This window comes from Triturus cristatus, chromosome 12 (assembly GCF_964204655.1).
Source record: "Triturus cristatus chromosome 12, aTriCri1.1, whole genome shotgun sequence".
In the NCBI taxonomy this organism is placed as follows: Eukaryota; Metazoa; Chordata; class Amphibia; order Caudata; family Salamandridae; genus Triturus; species Triturus cristatus.
The window spans coordinates 120,261,068-120,281,464 of record NC_140595.1 but is presented as its reverse complement, the minus strand read 5'-3'; the positions used below and the strand labels follow the sequence as shown (position 1 = coordinate 120,281,464).

At 44.5% G+C, this 20,397-nt stretch overlaps 1 protein-coding gene across 1 annotated transcript in view; it reads right to left on the bottom strand.

The window, feature by feature from the left end:
* LOC146772832 (rho guanine nucleotide exchange factor 11-like) overlaps positions 1 to 20,397 on the bottom strand; it is a 322,904-nt gene that overhangs the window by 121,638 nt on the left and 180,869 nt on the right. Inside the window, exon 13 of the mRNA XM_085637035.1 lies at positions 4,849 to 5,016. Coding sequence (XP_085493161.1) covers positions 4,849 to 5,016 — 168 coding nt within the window. The remainder of the gene's footprint in view (positions 1 to 4,848; positions 5,017 to 20,397) is intronic.

Here is a 20,397-nt window from a genome sequence, read left to right as displayed (position 1 = left end):
GTCAGCCTGGCCCCTTACTCTTCAGAAGCCTGCAAACTTATTTGTGGAGAGCCTCAAGGTTCCTTGCTCAGCCTCACCCTCTTCAACACATGCATGATCCCTCTGTCCAATGTCATTTGCGAACACGACCTGAACATCCGCTCCTATCTAACAACGCACAACTTATGCATTCTGTCGCAAGTTTCTCAACACAAGAAACAAGTTCACCACCTGCATGACTGAAGTTGATAACTGGATGAAAGGCAACAGTCTAAAGCTCAATACCAACAAGACAGAAGTAGTGATCTTCGTCAAGAACACTTCACCATGAGACTGCAACTGGTGGGCAGCGGAACTTAAACTCATCATCCATGCCAGGAACCTCGACATCATCATCAACAGCGAACTCGATGTGACCGCAGTGAATGTTGTCACTATATCCTACTTCCACACCTTGAAGATGCTGAGGAAGATCTTCAAAGGGCTCCCAAGCAACAATAGGAAAAACGTCACTCACACTCAAGTAATCAGCAAGTTGGACTTCAAGAACACCCTCTATGACGAAATCACCAAGCAACTCACCAGAAGTCTACAAACCTCTGTAGCCAGACTCATCTTCCACCTCCCACACAGAGCTCATATCACACAACACCTCAGAGAGCTCCATTGGGTTCTGATACAAAAATGCCCTAGTTTCAAACTCCTCACACACACATGCAAGGCACTACACAACAAAGACACCAACCTACCGGAACAGTCGCATCTCTTTCCACCGACAACCCAAACCCCGCCACTCTGCACAACCCCTACCTGCACACATTCAATACATACACAGAACCAGATCAGGAAGATTGGCGTTCTCTTACATCGCTCCTAACGTGTAGAACAAGCTCCCATTCCACATCAGAGACTCCTCCTCTCTTTTTCAATTCTGCAAGAAGCTGACATCCAGGCTTTTCAATTAACCAACCTCCCATAAGCAGGGATAGGCACATATCTGCTTAGTGCCTGGATACCCTCATGGATGGCAGAGCATCCACAAATACACATAACATAACAAAGAATAGTGCTGACTTGTCTTTAAATGCACCTTATACATCCCTACAAACACAAAGAAAGTCTTTCGAACTAAGCACTGATAAAAATATGACCGTATACACACAAAATGTCGTGCTGACCATTCATGAACAACACGGATGAACTGTTGCAAGGGACATGGGTTCACTAATTACTTAAAAATGTATTTTTGTGAGTAGGTTTCCATTTTTACAAATGGTGCTTATATATTTCTGTTCTAAAACAGGTCTCTGTTTTGCCTCAAGTATATATATAGACTTTATTTGCAAAACCCAGGATGGGACATTCCTGTACAAATATATATTCACCAGTCGGCCTTATCAGCATCTATTTGCAAGTGACCGGTTTAATCTTCAGTGCTTTTTCATGGTTTTGCTTGCCAATAATATACCCTTTCAGATTCAAAGCCTACAAATGAGGCAACAGAACTGTCATTAACATTTCGGTATGGTCATTCAGGTTTAACTGCCTGCCCTCCCAAATCTCCAATCAACCTACCAAATATCATGCAGTGCCTTGTAAGAATTCAAATGAAATCCGTGGGGGAAACCCTTGTTTTTCAGGAAAGCAGGTTTTATTCCCAGAGACTTCATGCAAGTATGCAGACTAGCCCTTTCAGGTTTCCTCTTTTAGGAAAAGATTTAAGTTGAGGTACAAAACTTTGATTTGCTTATTAATGCTTAGGTATTCGATGAACAACAAAAAAGAATAGAAACTGTATTTCCCGTTACCTTTTTAAAAAATTTATCAGCATTTTAAAAGGAAAACGCGTGCACTGTATGAAACTGCTTAATCCAAGCTGAAATAGGAACGTGATTTACTCAAGACTGCTTGTGTCACTGAACACTACTCAGGTGTCATGTCCTCCAGGAAAGGACATTGTTATATAAGTAGGTGAGCGGTCTAGCTGACCCAGACAGAAGTGAGATGCCAGGAACTTCCTGGGTGGAGACAGGAAGTACTAGTTTTCCCTCTCACTACATTGAGGGAAGCAGAGAGAATAGGACGTGTGGAGAGTAGCTCCACATCAGTAGGCCATGTATAAAAGCTGAGAAATTAATATAGATGAGTTAATAGCCTGATGCCAGGTGCTGTCTTTTATGCGGAGTGTTATGCTTGCCAGTGCTGTGAAGAGAAACCAATCCAGAACAGGACATCAGGCTCTTAAGATGTAGGTTTTTTACTACTCTGGTAATTCACAAGTTGCTGTATCACACTATGGAATATTTTAATAGTCTCCAGTATCCCTTGTATACTGTAAAAGAAGCCAGATGAGGAACTGAATCTCATTAAGTTCTTTCTTTTGCTGCAGTTATGTTATTGTGATGGGCTATTTGTCACTGATCTACAACGTTGATATTTTGCAGACTCAAAAGCCTCTCTTTTTTGTCAATAGGCTCTTCTCACTTTCATCTTCTATCTAAAATTCTGTTCCTGAAGCATGTAGCAGAGAAATAAGTTACCCACCTTCAGTAACACTCTTTTGCAAGGATAATCTATCTGACCGCAGAGCCCCACCTTGTGAATGCCTGGGTGGCAGACTGGATACGAAGATTGTTTTCTTAGTAATTCCCTAACATGCCGCTAGGTGGCATTGAGAAGCTTCACATCAGGTCCGTCCCACCCTAGAAGTGATATATAATCAAAACCTCTGCACAGGACATCCGTTTCTTTCTGATATCTGTCTGAGCTGTGGGACGCGGAGCCCTAGTAATCAGATTGTGTCAGTGGGCTGATCTCTAATTTACATTTTTTAGTATCAGTCAAATTAGTCCATCCCACAAAACTTGGAGGGAGGGTCGAGGAGGAATCTGGGGATAGATAGAGTATGCACCAGAAAGAGAATTACTAACGATAAGTAACTTGTTCTTCTGATGGACACTTCTTACCACAAATTCCTCATCTGGTGAATACATACCAGAATAGTACCTCGCTAGCTAATGGATCTGTGGATGTTTAAGACCAAGAAATTGTGCAGGAATGAACAGGAAAAGTGCCCTTCTTACCCTACCTGGTAATCCAGTAGTACTTTTTGAACGTGTGAACTGATGCCCATGTCACAGTTTTGCAGATGTCCAAGATTCATGGTAGCAGCTTTGGTCAAAATAACCCAGAGGCCTTCCTGAAGCTGTTTCTTAGCCAGACCATAGAAGATCTTTATACAAAGAACAATCCATCTGGAGATAGTCTATTTCTGCACTGAGCTTCCCTTTATTGCCGCTGAGAAACCCACAAAGAGCTGATCATCTACCCAGTGATATTTAGTTTAACAAACATAGAAACTCAGAGCTCTCTTCGGTCTGGGCCATGGCCAAGGAAGGATTTACCATTTTAGGTGAAAGTGCGTACAATTGGTACACAAATACTGATGTCAAAATATTTGCACCAAAGGAAAAGAAATGCAGTGTCTCTGTGTATGTGTGTGTAAGAGAGGGGATGGGGGAGAGGAGGGGATAAAAGAAACAATGCAGAAGGAGAAAATGAAAAGAAAAGGCAGAAGGTGAAGAGTGAGGGATGCAAATGAAGACTTCAGAGGATGATGTGAGGAGAAAAGAGTGTAAGCAACTAGCACAGTGGAAAGAGATGCGAAGGGAAGAATGCTCATTTATATGATATTGAGTACAAATCTGTGCTAATAAGCACTGGCAAAGTCAAATGGTCTGTCATGTTTTATGTGTTTTTTTCTGTGATATTTTTGGGCTCACTAACACCAGAGGCATTCAAATACTGATTGGGTGCACACCTGGAAAGCTTACGTTTCAGGCCACGTCCATAGTACATTACATTACATTAACTCCTCTCTTATAAAAGATTTCAAATTACCTATATTTGGTCACAACCAGTGCAGAGACCCCATCCATCTTTTTCATCACATGTAAAGCAGTAGCTCAATTGTAATGGCTTGTTTAAAAAAAGTACTACTTTGGCCTCTATTTTGCTGCACACTCATCAGCTATCAAACTATCTGTCAGTAGGCCCAAGAGATAGGTCAGTGAGATGAGCGTTCATCACTTGATCTGACTGGTTATTGGCAGGTTATTCTTTTACCCTAGCTAATGCCAACAATTAACCATGGGACATTGACCAATACATGTTTTGCGAAAGGATGCCATGGGTGAATGGGGTCCCTTTTTTTTAGGGTGCCCAGGCCTATTTTTTATCCCAATTCGACCCTGCTCTTCTTCCTCTGTGTGCTGCTGGCTTCACCCCTGTTTTGTCATCCCAAGAGCTTCTCATTAGTGCAGCTGAGATGGGTATTTTTAAGGGGGTGCATAGAAAGGAACGACTGTCTATATTGAAGGCTGTCTCGCCTTCAATGCAAACCTCTTTTGGTTTCTTTGACTATGAACGCTGGCGAGACAGCCTTCATTATAGTCCTTCCTCACTTTCTGGCCACAGACACTAAAGACGGGCTATAAAGACGAATCCATTGCCAATCAACCTTTATTTGACACAGAAACAAAAAGACGAATGTATCAAATGCATGGAGCCCTCACTGTAAAAAGCATTTTGTTTCTCTTTTTGAGTTTATTGTTTGCATTTTTAAAGTGTTAGCACACTAAATCAAGGCCTATTGGCTGTGTCAATGATAGTTACTTAATGACGTGGAGCTGCAACAGAGGGATGAGAGGCTGGGTGTGTCCTATTGTGTGTGCGCGCGCGTGTGTGTCTGTGTGTGCGTGTGTGCGTGCGCGCACGGGCGTGTGTGTGTGTCTGTGTGTGTGCGTGTACGCACGTGCGTGTGTGTGTGTGTCAGACACTGTAGACAAGAGTTCTGAATGCCCAACATACCTGTTGCGACGGTGCGGACAAGCACGTAGTTCAGTCTTATAACAGGGCAAACAAGCTGTTTAGATTTGGATGGATCCGGAGCTGGTTTTTTGTGACACTTGAGCATAAGCTTGTCATCCTGTCTCTGCAGCAGCACTAACAGATCTTCCAGTAGCAGCACATGCACATCTAAAGATGGAGAGACAATATAGACACAGAGACAAAAGAATAGTTTGCCATCAGATCTGGGATTATAAAAGAGCAAACCTGGAAAGATACAGACATGTACATTTACCTTGCTTGGCTATTTCCATAGCACACACAGCAATCAATCATATCTTTATTTTAAATGAATAGGTGTGCATTCAACTGCAGATGTTCACTTTGCAGAGAAAGAGTGACAGGAAAACAAATCACTCATCAATGTGAGAGGAAGGTGCAGGATGGGCAGGATGAAGAATGGGTGTTTACTTTGAGAGAGAAAAGCCAGTTTCTTCATGCAGGAAGCTGGCTCTGTATACACTAGACCAAAGTAAGGTATAGTTTGCACAGAGTCCAGTGGATCCCCAAAGGTAGGCAGAGGTTGAAGTAGGGAGTACCATACTCTCAATTTGTGGTAGCGTGTGCGAGCAGTAAGGCCTTATCAGAGGGTAGTGCTAAGCATTTATTGTACAACTCAGAGAAGAGATGATTTCACACACTCAAGGACTGAACTCGGACCAAATTGGTTTGTTTAAATATATTATTTAGTTATATTTATTTTCTAGAACCAAGCCAGGCCTGGTACAGGTCAGTATAAGTATACTTTGGAAGCATATGCAGTTTAAATACAGTTTGAATGCAGTGAATTAGTTATTGTAGAATTACTTTATATCTGCAGATAGTCAGGTTTACTTTGCAATTACTTTTCTTACACAGCCAGGTATCTCTAGATGCAAGGCTGGTGCACTTCCTGAGGGAAAGAAAAATGAGACAATACATTTTGCAAAGTTATTACAGATTTGCAGTACTACTCATGAGCCACATTTAGGCCTTAGAAGGCAGAACTGGGTTTACGGGTCTGTAGGTAAGTTACAGTCAAATGGGCACTCGAGTCACACTGCCAGCGGCAAAGGGGCAGCGGGTTGCAGGGACCACATGTTAGCCAAGGGCTAAGCACAGTTGTGGGCTTTTAGACTGCAGCAAGCAAGCCACCAGATTGGGAACAAAAGCTTCTGGGGTCGAGGTCAGTGCTGAATGGCCAACACAAGAACTACACCATCAGCAGCACAGGAGTGGCTGGGTTTAGGATGCAGTCTTGGCTGAGGCTGCAGACTAAGTCGCGGTTCCCTCAGAGTCAGTCAGCTGCTGTTGAGGAGAATGGGGGCTTTGGGAGTCATCGTACGGTAACTGCAAGCATTTGGAGATGGAGTTGGTCAGACGGTCATAGTTGCTCTTTCTGGTCCACTTCGGTTATGGAGTCGGTCAAGGTGTCGCCTTTGGTCGCGGTTGAGGGGACCTTCAGTTGTTGGATGCAGGTTTGATTTACGAGATTGTTGAGGTTCAGGGGTTACTAGGATCCAGGCTAGGATAGCTCGGAGGAGCTCCTTAGGGTGTTGATTCACTTGGACACGGGGCGCCGGGAGCAGAGTGGTGGAGACTCACAGAGTTGGCCGGAGTCAGAGTTGGTTACTTTTGAGCAAGTCGATGCTCATGGGAGACAAAGTCCTTTTTAGACACAAAGGCAGGGCATATTCTCAGAGTTTTCGAGGACTGCTGGCTGCAGGACACACAGAGGTTCTGTTGGAGGATTCTGAGGTCGGGAGAGGCCGGTATGGCTGGGGTCAAGTCAGTTGGTGTGCTCCTCTTCTCTCTGCACAGCTGTTCGGTCCTTCTTTTCGGCTCTGATCTGTGGAGGCAAGGTTCAGGGTTTCCCCTAAATACCAAATTTAGGGAGTTACAGGTAAGTACAGGTTAGGACCAATTGGTCCCTTTTTTGGGGTGGCTACACCTCCTATTATGCCACCTTCCAGTGGGAGGGGGAATAAGCCTCTCTCTGGTTGGCTAGGTCTTCCATCTGCAAGATGGCAGGGACTGAGAGTTGTGCTTCACCTCACCTCCCCCACCTAAGGGGTGGGGTTGGCCTAGGTGGGCACACCTCTCTTCTTAACTTTGTTTTCGCACTGATTCTCCCGCCCAAGGTTTGGGTTAGCACCAGTTGGGGCAACTTGCTCGGAGCAGCAAATGGCTGGGGTAGCTCACATAGGCGGCAGGCCTTTGAAGCTTCCCCATTATGGACCCTGCCCATCCTGGGGGAGGAGGCTTGGCACCTTGTCCCAGGATGTGCTTTGTTTCAGGACCCAGAGAGCAGCAGGCTCTCGACCCAGGGGTCCAGAAACATGTATGGTGGCGGCAGCTGGGGAGCAGCCACTCAGCCAGGACACTAGAGTTAGGTTGTTTTTCAGGAGGCATCTCAAAGATGCTCTCTGAGTGCATTTTTCATTAAAGCCCACACTGGCATCAGAGTGGGTCTAATATGCTGAGACATTTGATACCAAATTTCCCGGTTTTCGGTAAAACCATTATGATGCTGTGGCATTCGTAATAACAAACTCCCAGACCATATACTCTTTATGGCAATACTGCACTTACAATGTCCAAGAATTGACTTAGCCTCTGTACTGGTCTCATGTACCGGTACCCTCACCACTGGTATAGTGCACTCAGCTAGAAGGGTGACTTATCTAGGCCAGGGCAGTGGGTTGTAGGCATGGCACACAGGGATGTGTGCCATGTCGACTCTTCGTTTGTTCTGCTCCAAAAACACGCAGCCTGCAAGGGGAGTGTGTGTTTGTGAAGGTACAGGATCGCTAACGGTGGCACAATAAATGCTGCAGCCCTTTGAGGCCTTCCCTGGTCACAGTGCCCTTGGTACCTATGGTACCTCTTACAAGGGACTTACATGTGGCCAGAGAGGTGCCAATTGGGTTTTGCAACATTACAGGTTTAGGGAAAGAACATAGGCCCTGGGTACCTGGTTGGCAGGAGCCCGGGGCACACTTAGTCAAAATACATCAACATTTAGGCAAAAAGTGGGGGCAACCATGCAAAAAGGGGCACTTTGCTATACTTCCTAGTTATCAATATTTGAGATTGTGTGCAAAGAGACCTTTTACACACATGTTCTGGGTAAAAGAAAATAGCCAAGATACTGTATAAATGGAAGATGACTTGAAACATTTATTGTCAGGGTTAACTGAAAAAGTGACCTTGATCTTTGTACCTGAAGACATTTTGGTCTCTCTCAGTTTGTGATCTTTTCCACATTTCTCTTAGCTTTGATTAGCTTGTACAGTTTCTTTCAACTGGTAGGAGGGGGTGAGGTTGTGTAGGATCTCCTTCAGATATCACATCTTACCACTTCTTCCTCAGTATTAGTGTAACATGCACAAGCCCATTTAGACTTTCCACTGACATCCACATGGTTTCGTTTATGATTTGCTTCAGTTTGTCACTGTAAAATCCTAGTTCAGAACTAACAAATGAATTGAACTGCCCATATAAAATGTTTTTGGTGTCCATGAATGAAACCCCTGGTCCTAAAGATACCATCTTATATCAAAGACACTAGCGATATCTTAAGAACAATTGAAGGGTTGGCACCTACTGGGGACATTAGCCTCCTCGTCACTCTTGACGTGGAGGCACTTTACACCAATATTCCACAACAAGCCACCCTAACTGTGATCGAGGAGGCACTACGTAAGGAAGAATGGACATCACCCACCCCGGTGTCTTTTATCATGGATTTAGCATCCCTGGCATTAACCGAGAACTTCTTCAGATTTAAGAATGAACTGTACCATCAATGCCAGGGTACTTCTATGGGCAGCACATTCGCCCCTAGTCTAGCCTGCCTTTATATGGCAGCCTTCGAGGAGGAAATCATTCAGAGTCCCAACAACCCCTTTAATGAGAATCTGATATTGTGGAGGCGATTCATTGACGACATCCTCATCCTTTGGAAGGGTCCAATGAGCAGATGTGATGAGTTCTGCCAATGGATCAATATCCAAAATCCTTACCTGAGATTTACCAATCACACCTCCCCCTCACACATTCCCTTCTTGGACCTAGACATCAGATTGGAGTCAGGAGTCTTAACCACGAGTCTTTATAAAAAACCAACGGACAGAAACAGCCTGTTGTTGTATAGCAGTCACCACCCCAAATCGTTGAGGGACAATCTGCCGTTCGGCCAGTTCCTCCGGTTAAGGAGAAATTGTAGTTCTGTGCTGGACTATAAAAAAGAGGCAAATAGCCTTGCCAGTAATCTACAAGAGAGAGGGTATCCTCCTGCCACTATCAATAACGCCATGAAACGGGCAAGGAATAACCCTAGAGAAGTTTTACTAGAGACAAAGACCCGTGAACAAACCGATATCCTGACCTGTGTGACTTCTTTTACTCCATCTTCTAACAACATTAAAAAGGTCATTAAGAAACACTGGGGGATACTGGCGGCTGGAGATCTGACTTTACCACAACCAAGGTTTGCCTTTAAGAGAACGCAAAACCTTAAAGATATCCTGATTCACACCAGACCCAAAAAAGCAGTACAGAACACCCAGGCGACCCTGTGGGGACTCCCGCCAGTCACAGGACACTTCCCGTGTGGCAGTTGCACATCTTGCCAACAAACAATGACCGTTAAGGAATTGGCCTTATCTGACAATCTAACCTGGAAATTGAAACGTCACACGAATTGCAATTCCAAGAATTGCATTTATCTACTACAATGCCCTTGCGCTTTGTATTACATAGGGATGACGACAAGATCAATTAAGACACGCATCACAGAGCACAAAAGTAATATCAGATGCTCCAAGGAAACCACAAAATTATACTGTCATTTCAAAGATCTACATCACACAGCAGACTCCTTGAGATGGGTTGTCCTTGAATCACATCCAGGCATGCCACCACAATCTCTTCTTAGATTGGAACAAAGATGGGTCCATAAACTGTCTTCGGATACACGTGGTCTTAACGATGACATACCATGGGGTTCCTTAACTCATTGAAACTCACACGACACCTATATTTCAATCCCTATAAGTTATCTTTACCTAAGGGTGGAACACCATCCCACTGCATTGTGAGCGAGAGGATATATCCCTTGACTCCCATGATTACAGGGAGAAACCTCACCCCACAACACTGAGCTTGAGAGGGCTTATCCTCGTTTCCCATGACACCTCTATTCCACTGCAATCCCACCTTCGAGTAATACCTCACTGAGGAAGGGATTTCATCTACCAACTAGTGACAGCAACTGGGAACTTTATGACTATCTTGCAACACTTCCACGATATACACCTCCAGGTTGGAATAAACTCACATACAATTTTTCTACCTAGCACGTCTCTCCTATGACATCAGAACACTAATTGCGTGATTCGCATTCGAGAATGATGCTCTGTAGCGCCCTGCTATTTGACAATTATATTTGGTCTCTAGAATAATCACATTATATACCTCTCCATTCCAATATGGCGCCCAAATTTGTCCCCGTTGACGAGACCACCGCCGGCAGTACCTTGTCAGTCCCCCACTTATCTAAACCTTCTGCAAGCCTGCCGTTTGCAAGCCCTAGACAAATAACATCAACTTGCCACACATTTTTCGTCACTCGTATATCAGATACAATACCACATTTAATGATATCCACGAGCTTTACTATCCAACAATGTCTGATATGGATTAAGTATATGGCCATATATTCTTAAGCTAAGAGTTACTGATATTTGTGAGGACTACTTGACTCTCTTACGCCACATACACCATTCACATTCTAGTGGGATACCCTTCTCCAAGATGGCACCCGTGTTTACCCTTGTAACTAGACCTCTTGTCTGATTTCCCCCGCCGGTGTCCGGTAACCAATCAGCATCCATCTAGCAGGACGAGTTTTTCTCTTTAACCGAACAGCGGGAAACAGACTCCACTTCCCGGTTTCGGCGGAGCAGGGTAGGTCTTTACACCACCCTTGGGCGACTAAACTGTGAGTAGTTACTTGGAGTGCCTTAATATCCCACCGGTTACGCTGAGACTCCCCCGGTCTCTGTGATCGGCGCCCCTCGGCTGTTGTGACGACCCGTCCCCGGTCGCCTCTCTGTCTCCTGAGACGCCTGGGACTGGTTGACGGATCGTTGCGCGGTCATGGTCCTTCCGATCACGGGCCGCGACGGGGTATTTTGCCAGCTTTTATGTCCTTGATGATATAGCGAATTGGCGGAATACATTAAATCAAAGTATTAGCCTTTCGCGTGTCACGGGACTTGGGCGGTAGCTTGTCATCTCTCCCTTTTTGATCTTTACGAATAGGGAGCATGCATCTACCTTAGCATGAGCCCCTTGCCTCTTCAATCTTTACCCTTATTTACAGTAGGCAAGTTCGCATCCCCAAGAGGCTCGCCAAGTACCGACTGGAGTGGCACTTTCTAATACGTTAGGTGAGCATTGTTGCACTTTACGTAAGATTCAGAGTGGTTCTAATGAATTATATTATATTTTTATTCCAGATCAGCTCACCTGGCACGTTTTTGCACCATGCATCCACTTATGCATGACCACCAATATGTAATGCAAATTGTGTTTACCGAAAATGCATATGAGGAGTCTTTAGCTCCTGTTTCTATGAATTAATTGGACTAAGTGTGCGTCTTAATGTACGCTGGTGCTTGTTTTGTTCCCTTTTTCCTTTTCTATAGGCCGGTCCAGAAAGTAAGAGTCTAGTTATTCCGACACTTACTGAGGGCAGTTTTTATCACTGTAAATAATTAGTATCACACCCTCACATAGTTGTAGATAGTTGTAATCACTGGTCCTGATGAATTGCCGCTGGATCCTCCTGACCTTGTAGGCATGAAACATGTCGACCACCAGAGCAGAGTAGAGTAGTCCCTGACCCATTTTAGTCAAAACTACCACCTCTCTTTTCATTTTTAGCAGGGTGGTTTACTGACCTAATAAAATCATTTATTCAGACTAACCGACCCTTTTTAACCACACTCACTTAACGTCTACACCTCCCCGGCCCTCACTTGCACTCACCCTCGGCAAGGAACAAAAGATCTCCGCCAAAGAGCCCCATCTCTGGGTGCCCGTCGGGAATTGCAGCGCCGACCCGACGAGGAGCAAAACCCAGATGATGAAGCATGACACCTAGCTTGCTGGGTGTGTGAGGGTTTTAGTTCCACCAATGTGGGTTTCCCCACCCCACACAGTCCGATACCCTTTAGGCTTATTGAACACCACTCCCCACTTAGTCTAATTCTGAGGATAGTATCCTTCACTCTCTCCTTTATGAACAGAGGAACTGTATACCCTTTCCGTTTGACCATGAATGAAAGACAACCATCAGGAAACCTTAAGAGAAACAGTAGCTCACTTCAACATCTCAAAATCCAGTAATGGATCAAAGTTAAAAAAAATGACTCCTAGATTCCTGTTTTCAACAAAGCCTTTGATAACAGTGACCACCAAATTTATTGAATGGGAGACCTGGTGTATGAGAGAAGGGAACTGTGTCCAAGAGGTGTATAGTGTTTCCTCTCTGTCAAACTTAATATGTCTGTGAATCAAAAGTTTGTGAAAGAACCAAAATTGTTGCTCATGGATAGATTTAGTGGGGAGCATTGTAGCATATGTGCCATCAATGTTTTTGTGAAGACTGCTAGTCAGTAATTGTTGTTAGCAGTTCACGGGGCTGAGGTCTGATGAATGAGCGTATAATCCATAAGCAACATAGGTGACTTGAGCACTAGCATTGCTGTAAAGAGGAGCAAGGCCCTTTTTTAGCCAGACTGGAGAGAAACTGAAGGCATATGAAGAGTCTCTCTCTACAGTCTTCATGGAAGGGAGGCATTTTGAATGTTAGCAGCCTTCATCCGAGTATTCTTTCAGAAGAAGGGAAAAAGAGAACTCATCTTGGGGTACTTTAGTATTGAAGTATTCTTTACATTAATATTTCTATATAACCAATTTTCATTTGTGTTTGTAACACTAAGAAACTGGAAAATATAAGAATGCAGTGGTTTGAAGGGCAGTCCTATCATTATGGTGATCAGACTAATGCAGGTGGTACACTAGGGGGGCTGATACATTTAAGGCCCTTCACAAAGGCTTTTAGAATAGGTATCTTGAATAGAACATCTTCCCTATTCTGCATTTATGCAGCAATAGCTTCTAGGTGTAAGGTGGCAAAGAGGTCTATATCTGAGGTACCACCATCGCCAAACATACGTGAGTAGGGCTGGTGGGTGGAGTTCCCACTCATGGACTTGTGGCTGCATCCTGCTGAGCAAGTCTGCAAAGTCGCTATCCACTCCCAGAGGAACTCTGCCTGGAGACACACAAGGTGGAAATTGCCCAGTGCCAAATACTCTGAGCTAGTGCTGATAGTTGAGAAAAGTATGTTTCACCTTGTATTTGCATGGAAAATAAGGCAGTCATGTTATCAGTTCAGAAAAGCCCCACCTTGCCCTAAATTTCCGGTACAAAAGCTTTGAGGGCTAGATGTATGGAGAAAAGCTCAAGATGTTTTATATGAAGAGCATGATGAGGTAGACACAGATTATGGAATGTCATGTTGTTCAGATGTGCTTACGAACTGGCGAGAGATGAGGCTGTGGTAATGGTCAAACGTGGTACCTGGTCTGCGAAGGGCCTGCCACACAATAGATTGTTATTGTTACACTATTGCAGAGATAAATGGCTGCTGGCCCTTATCAACACTAGATCCTCCCAGTGACTCTCTGGTTATGGCCGTTGTTCCAGGAGGCATCAATATTTGCACTGTGAAAGGACAGAGTGGCTGAACAAGAGGCAGTAGCTGCTGGAATGCAGCCACCCTTTGCTCGCTTCAGTGGGCTTTAACCGAGACTGCATTGAGGATTGACCAAAGAAAGTATTAGACCTGAAGTGGTTGTAGGTGGGACTTGGTAGCATAGACTGTAAAACCTACTTGGTGTAGCAGGAAGATTGCACCATGGGTGATGACTCAGCAGTCTTGTCTGCTTGCAGTCTTGATCAACCAGTCATCAAAGAAGAGGAATAAGTGAGTCCACTCCCTTCTGAGTTGAGCAGCTACCACAGCAAGACATTTGGTGAAGACTCTTGGGGCTGTGGTGACTCCAAAGGGCACCACTTTGAACTAGTAGCTCTGACCATTTACCATGAAGCAGAGGTAGCATTGATGGGCCAGAGGGATGGGGGGTGAAAGTAGGCACCCTTTAGGTCTAGTGGGGTCATAAAGTGCCCTGGCTAAAGCAGGGAATAATAATAATACATTTATTGTTTAGTTAATAAAAACCGTAACAATATAACATTTGTTAACAGTGCGTGGTACCTATGAGATCAGTTAAAAAGTATTATAAAACAGGTGCTTTTTTCATTAAGTTTTGAGCCGTTTCCTTGTGCAAATAGCCAATGTGTCAGTAAATTTAGGCTGTTACCTGGAATTAGTTCTGAAGTGCCGTCGTACTAGTAACTTAATATTAAAACATACATACTTGCAATTTGATTATAGATAATATAAATTATGTACAGAAAAATTTGCATTAAAGGGAGCGATTGTGAACAGCAACAGCGGGGTGAGCAGGCAAGTTCATTGTTCGTTCAAAGGGGCTATCTTGTAGCTGAAGTTAAGTCCTTAAGGACTAACTGAGACAAATCCGTATCTCATTCGGAGTTAGGAGAAACGTTGATGATTTTTTAGTCAGTTACCAGGTTTTTTAGCCGTTTTTGTTCAGCAAGCGTTAAAAATGTTGCTAGGCGGCAGTTTAACTGAGTGTTTTCTGGGTTAAAACATGCTAGTACCGCTTGTCTCCTTGTTCGAATACCCATTATGTTGAATAGGTTTTTTAGGAGTTTCTGCCGGTCTTGAGCCATATTTTTGCATAGGCAGATTAAATGTAAAATGTCACCTTGCTTAGCTTTGCACAGGCTACAGGAGTCTTGACCTATCTGCCGTTGCCATGGCGGAAGATGTTGGGCACAAGGCAGAACTCCCAATCTGAACCTCATAAAGCTCATTTTTACTGCTTTAGAGTACCCCTGATTAAAGTATGTTTGTGGGGTCAGGGACTTATATGTATTCAGAGTCATCCAGGCATGGGCTCTATTAGAAAAGGTTCCCTTGTCTTCAATCAGTGACGCTTGTTTGATGACCTTCCAGGCTAGTTTTTTAAAAGCGTAATATCCAATTTGGGTTTCCCAGAGTTCCTGTAGTTTAGTGTATTCTAAGGCTGACTGAAGGTAAGCTCTGGGTTGTGACGTATCTCTGAGTTGCAGTTCTTGCCACAGCAGACTGTTAAGCATGTGGGATCGAGAGCTTTTGATCTTATACCAACAAATGATATATGCACCTTGTCTAGCAAGATCTTGTCGCAGGAGCCCGAACTCCAACCTAACCTGGGCTGGAGAGATGTAGTTCGGAAGACAAAACATTTGTTTGTAGGCTTTAACCTGGAGATTGTCTAATTGCTTAGCATCTCTGCCCCGCATTGCTTCACTACCGTATGCAATTGTGGGAAGAAGTTTTGCCTGGGCTACCTTTAGTAAGGGGGTCAGGAGCGGCCCCGTGAGTTTGTGCGCAAGATTTTTCAGAGTTATGGCCATTAACGTGCCCTTTCTTCTTTCCTCCTTCATCTGAGATTTAAACAAGCCTCCTTTGTCTATTATTACTCCTAAGTATCTGTACTCATCTGCCGCATCAATTTTTCTGTTGCCGAGGAACCAATTTCTCTGACATATTTTTTTGTTTTTTTGGATTGTCATCGTTCGTGTTTTTTGCAGGTTTATCCTTAGATTGTTCTCTTCTGCGTAGTTCTGCATTGCCGTCAGGAGGTTCTGTAATCCAACGTGTGTGTGGCTTAGCAAGACTACATCGTCTGCGTACATTAGGTTGGACAGTGTAATCCCTCCTAACCGCGGGGAATGAGAATTACAGGCAATAAGTACTTTTGGCAGATCAGCCAGATATAGATTAAACAGGGTTGGTGCAAGCACACAACCCTGCTTCAAGCCTTTTGAGGTGTAGATTTTCTTGGAGACGTGACTACCATCGCCTAGTTTCACCTGCACCCAGGTATTAGTGTGTAAAAGCTTCAGCATGTTTACCGTGGGTGCTGGTGCACCCCATTGATCCAATTTCCTCCACAGTCTGCCTCTATCCACACTGTCGAATGCGGCGCTAAAGTCAATATAGCACAGATGTAATGGTTGCTTTGAGATTTTGGCTGCGTCAATTATTAAAGATATTGTAAGAATGTTGGTGGTGGTACTTGTTGATTTGCGGAACCCAGTCTGATTCCACGGTATAGTAAGACTAGCCTCTGCCCAGTTTGTTAATTCTTCAAGTATTGTGCCAGAAAAGTATTTTGCCTCATTATCAATCAAAGCTATTAGGCGATAGTTGTTCAGATCAGCCTTGTCCCCTTTTTGATGGATTGGTGCTATGATTGACCCTTTCCAAAGTTCTTGTATTATTTCCAACCTCCTGATGTCCATGAATAAAGAACAGAAAATGTCCACCCAGGCATCAGGCTTAGCTTTGTAGAGTGCCGGAGGAATGCCATTCGGGCCTGGTGCTCCTTCTCTCCTTCCTTTTCCAATTTGTTTCCTTATTATTTCCAGGGGGTGATGGCTGGCGGTACCTAGTTGGCTGTTTTCGTTGTCTCCAAGATCTTGGTTGCTCAGATAGGTTGAGGTCTGGCTAATATGTGCTTGCGGCGTGAGAAAGCTTGTTTGATTATTGCCAGATGTTTCAATGGGGTTGTTAAAATGGCTTGACAAGTAGTTTATCCATGTTGATTCTGTTATGTTTGACCCAATTCCGGTGTGATATGGTCGGATGATTCCGTTGACTGTTTTCCAGAAGCGACTACTGTTGTTGCGTTTTATGTCGCATAGTAATTTTGCCCAGTGGTCATTCTCAGAGTCTCTTTTAATATGCCATTTGAGTTTCTTCAATTTTGCCCTTTGCTCTTTTAATTTTGTTCGAAGAAAAGTATTCCATGGTGAATATCTTAAGTTGCGCAGGGCTGCATTAATTGTTTTTTTAAGAGACTTTATCTCTAGTCGGGTTTTATTCGAGATGTTGTTCTTATTTCGTGTGAACTGTAGCTCCCGGGTGTTGTTGTTGTTTTTTGCTGATTGACTTATGAGTGAGTCGGTGAATTTTTCCCAGGTTTCTATTTGATTTCCTGGGCTTTCAGCTAGTTTATTAAAGAGTTGGATTGCAGCGTCAACTTTACTGGCTATATTTGTTGTTGTGCAATTAATCCTCCGTAAATTAGAGGTATGAATGGTCTCCTGAGTTGCTTCTGGCGTGATTGTTTTTGAGGCTATGCAGGTTATGTGGAATTCTTGTGGGCGATGGTCACTGTCGCCTTTATCCCCCATTCTGAACCCACCGATGTATTCAAGAAGTGCAAGATTTACAAAGGTGTAGTCCAAGATGGAACTGGTTGTTGAGGAGTAATATGAGGCTACAGGTGGAATGTCATCTGAGAATCTGCCGTTTAGTGCACGCAGGTTTAAGTGTTCCAAATCATCTAGTAGGTGGTTATTGAGCAGGTTCTTCTTCTTCTGCTGTGGAACGTGTTGTTTAGAGATATTATAAAGGCCTGTTTGCAGCACTACCTCATATCCCTGAACTGAGCCAATAAGATGTTGATTAAAATCCCCAGACAAAATGATCAAAGGATTCTCTGATGCCATATAAATTTCTGTCACATGTTTCACTAACTCAGTAGCATCTTTTGTTTCAGGCTAAAGCAGGGGGATTACCTCCTATAGAATGATAATTTGGGAATGTTCTGAGAGGATGTGTCTGCTGAGAGGCCTAAGCTCAATGACGCCTGAGGAAGTTGTCGTTTTGGGGCATGAGAAAGTACAGGGATTAAAAAACCCTTCCTCGATGTTGAGGGGCATTGACTCTATGGTCTGTTTGAGTAGAGCAAAGTGTGCTGGATTGATGGCGTATGTGTGTAAAGAGAGATGTTTGGTAGGGTTGACATGAGCTCAGGGCAGTAGCAGTACTCAATGATGGATAGAACTCACTAGTCTGTGGTCCCCAAAGGGGTAGAAATCTCTAAAGTTTCCTCCCAACAGGTGTAGTGGGATTGGGAGTGGGAAGGGGGATATTCACGCAAGTCAATACCTGAAGATAGAGGTTCTCCTAGAGGGAGGAGCTCTGCCTCAACCTTTTGAGTTGTTACTCCTGAAGGTGCCCGTGCATAATTCCTAACTCCCTGTTTGTAGTAAGCCTGCTGCTGGTGTTGATGTGACAGCGTGGAATCAGTCGAAGTTGGCTTGGACCTACTCATTATCTGTTGCAGAAAGGAGCTTTAGCTGAAGGAACCTGAAGGGTACCCATGGCCTTAGCAAGGCCAGTGTCCTTCTTCATCTTTTCCAACATCTCACCAACCTGGGGACCGAAAAGGTGCTCGCCTGTGAAGGGCAGCTTAATGAGATGTTGTTAAACTTCCTACTTTTGAAACCTGAGACATGCACCCTAGAGTGGCAATGGAGGATCACTGAGGTGTTCAGCTCACTGTCAGCTTTATCAGCCGAAGCTAATGCACACCAAATGGTAGCGCTGGATATGACCTTCACATCCTCTACAGTCTCTGCTCCCCTCTTCCAGTACTGGTCGAGGAGATGTTGGAGTAAGGCCACAACCTCTTCCCATTGGGCTCTGTCATAGTAAGTCAAGAGGCCTGCCAAATTGGCAACAGGGACACTGTCATGGTCAGGATCCCCCAGTGGGTCCACCCCGTAGTCCTCCCAAGCATCGTCCATAGGGTGAAGGTAGAGTGGCACACCAAAGTCCTCTGCTGGAGAGTCAGCAGTAGAGCTACCTGTGTCTGAATAGGACTCAAGTGACCACTAAGAAGAAGTCATAAGAAGTGAGGCTGGTCAGGTGAAGGTGCTGAAGTCAGTGGTAGAAGTGGAGGTGATGAAGGAGGTGGAGGAGGGGTAAGGGAAGTGTCCTTAGGCCTCTTAGGAGGCACCTTTTGGAGAGAAGTGTCCGGGCTAGGAGTATTCTTAAAGCAGAGTCTTCACTCATTGTATAAAGTTTTCCCAGTGGCAGAGATCTTGCCTGTGCAGGAGTGAATAATGATCCGACATTGCCTTTCAACATGCTTCCTTTGAAACTTCTCGAGGATGGGCCTCTACTCTGAAGCAGCTGTCTCTGCAATGGGACGGCACGACACGGGTCCTGGGAACGTCAATAAAATGAGTGAACATGATGGTGTAAAAAATGATCTAATAAGGGTTAAGTGCCCATATGCGTTCACTACCAGAAGAGATGTTGCAGAAACCAAATGACTCAAAAAACTTTTTTGAAGAAAAAAAAGTTGCAATAGTCCAACACTAGAAGGCAGGTGTACGCTGAGCATGTAAGTCTACTGATACTACATTTACGCACACACACAAATAAATGTATATTTATATATTATTACTTTTTTCACTGGAAAAAAACAAGGGTTAAAGTGATGTTATAGTCCGGGATTGTAATAGGTTAATCTACATTAAAATAAAATCAGAAATTCACAAAATAAAACAAGGTTAAAGAAATGTAATAGATGTCTGTTAAAAGTAGGTGTGGGAGGTGAACTCTACTCCGCTGGTGGAATTTCCGGAGTTTTTTCCACTCTGTGCTCTGCTTGGAGCGTGGGGTTTGGCAAAAGCTCTGAAACCACCAGCAGAGTGGAGTTTACCAGTACGCTCACCATGAGAAAGAAAAAATCAGTCACAAACTTGACTCTGATGATGCACTAGAACGCTAACCAGCAATATTGGTAGAGGAAGAAATACAATAGAATGTACTGCTGTAGGGCCAAGACTCCGCCAGACAGCCACGGGTGCCAGAGGAAGGTCACAGCATCCTAACCCCGGATCCAACAAGTTGCTTGCTCAATCAGCACTCAGTTCCCATTGAGCCAAGCCAATGCTGGAAGATAAGAGGGGCAGAACTTCCACTTTGCGAAGTTTGCTTTCTCCCTGGGTTGGCTGCAAGCCCCACCTTTTGTATTTTCCTGCACCACCAAAAAAATGCAGGATCTGCCACCTCTGCTCCGACTGCGGCTTGATGCGGACTGCTATGCTGAGCCCCTCTAGCAGCAGCCATGGCCTGGTGCTCAGCCTGCCGCAATGTGCACAGTATGACCGGTATGTCCATACCATCCCAGTGAGGGAGGGCAGCCCAGACTGTGCAACCGGCTCTCGTTTCTCCCACAGCTCCAGAGAAGCCAGTGAAGCACAAGGAAATGGTAGCACTGGCGGAGGAGAGCAGTGGCGGCAGTGGCAGCTCCGAGTATCTGTTACATGGTATTGGTGATGCGCAGGTGAGAGAGGTACAGGCCCTACTCCTTCTCCTGGTCCCCTTGTGTACCCTGGCCACGCTTGCTTAAGTTGTGATATGTGCAGGGGGGACCGTTCTGTACATTTTGATGTGGTGTGGCAGACAAGGGTTGGCTGAGCAATACTCTGTCCATTCCCAGAACTCATCGGAATTTA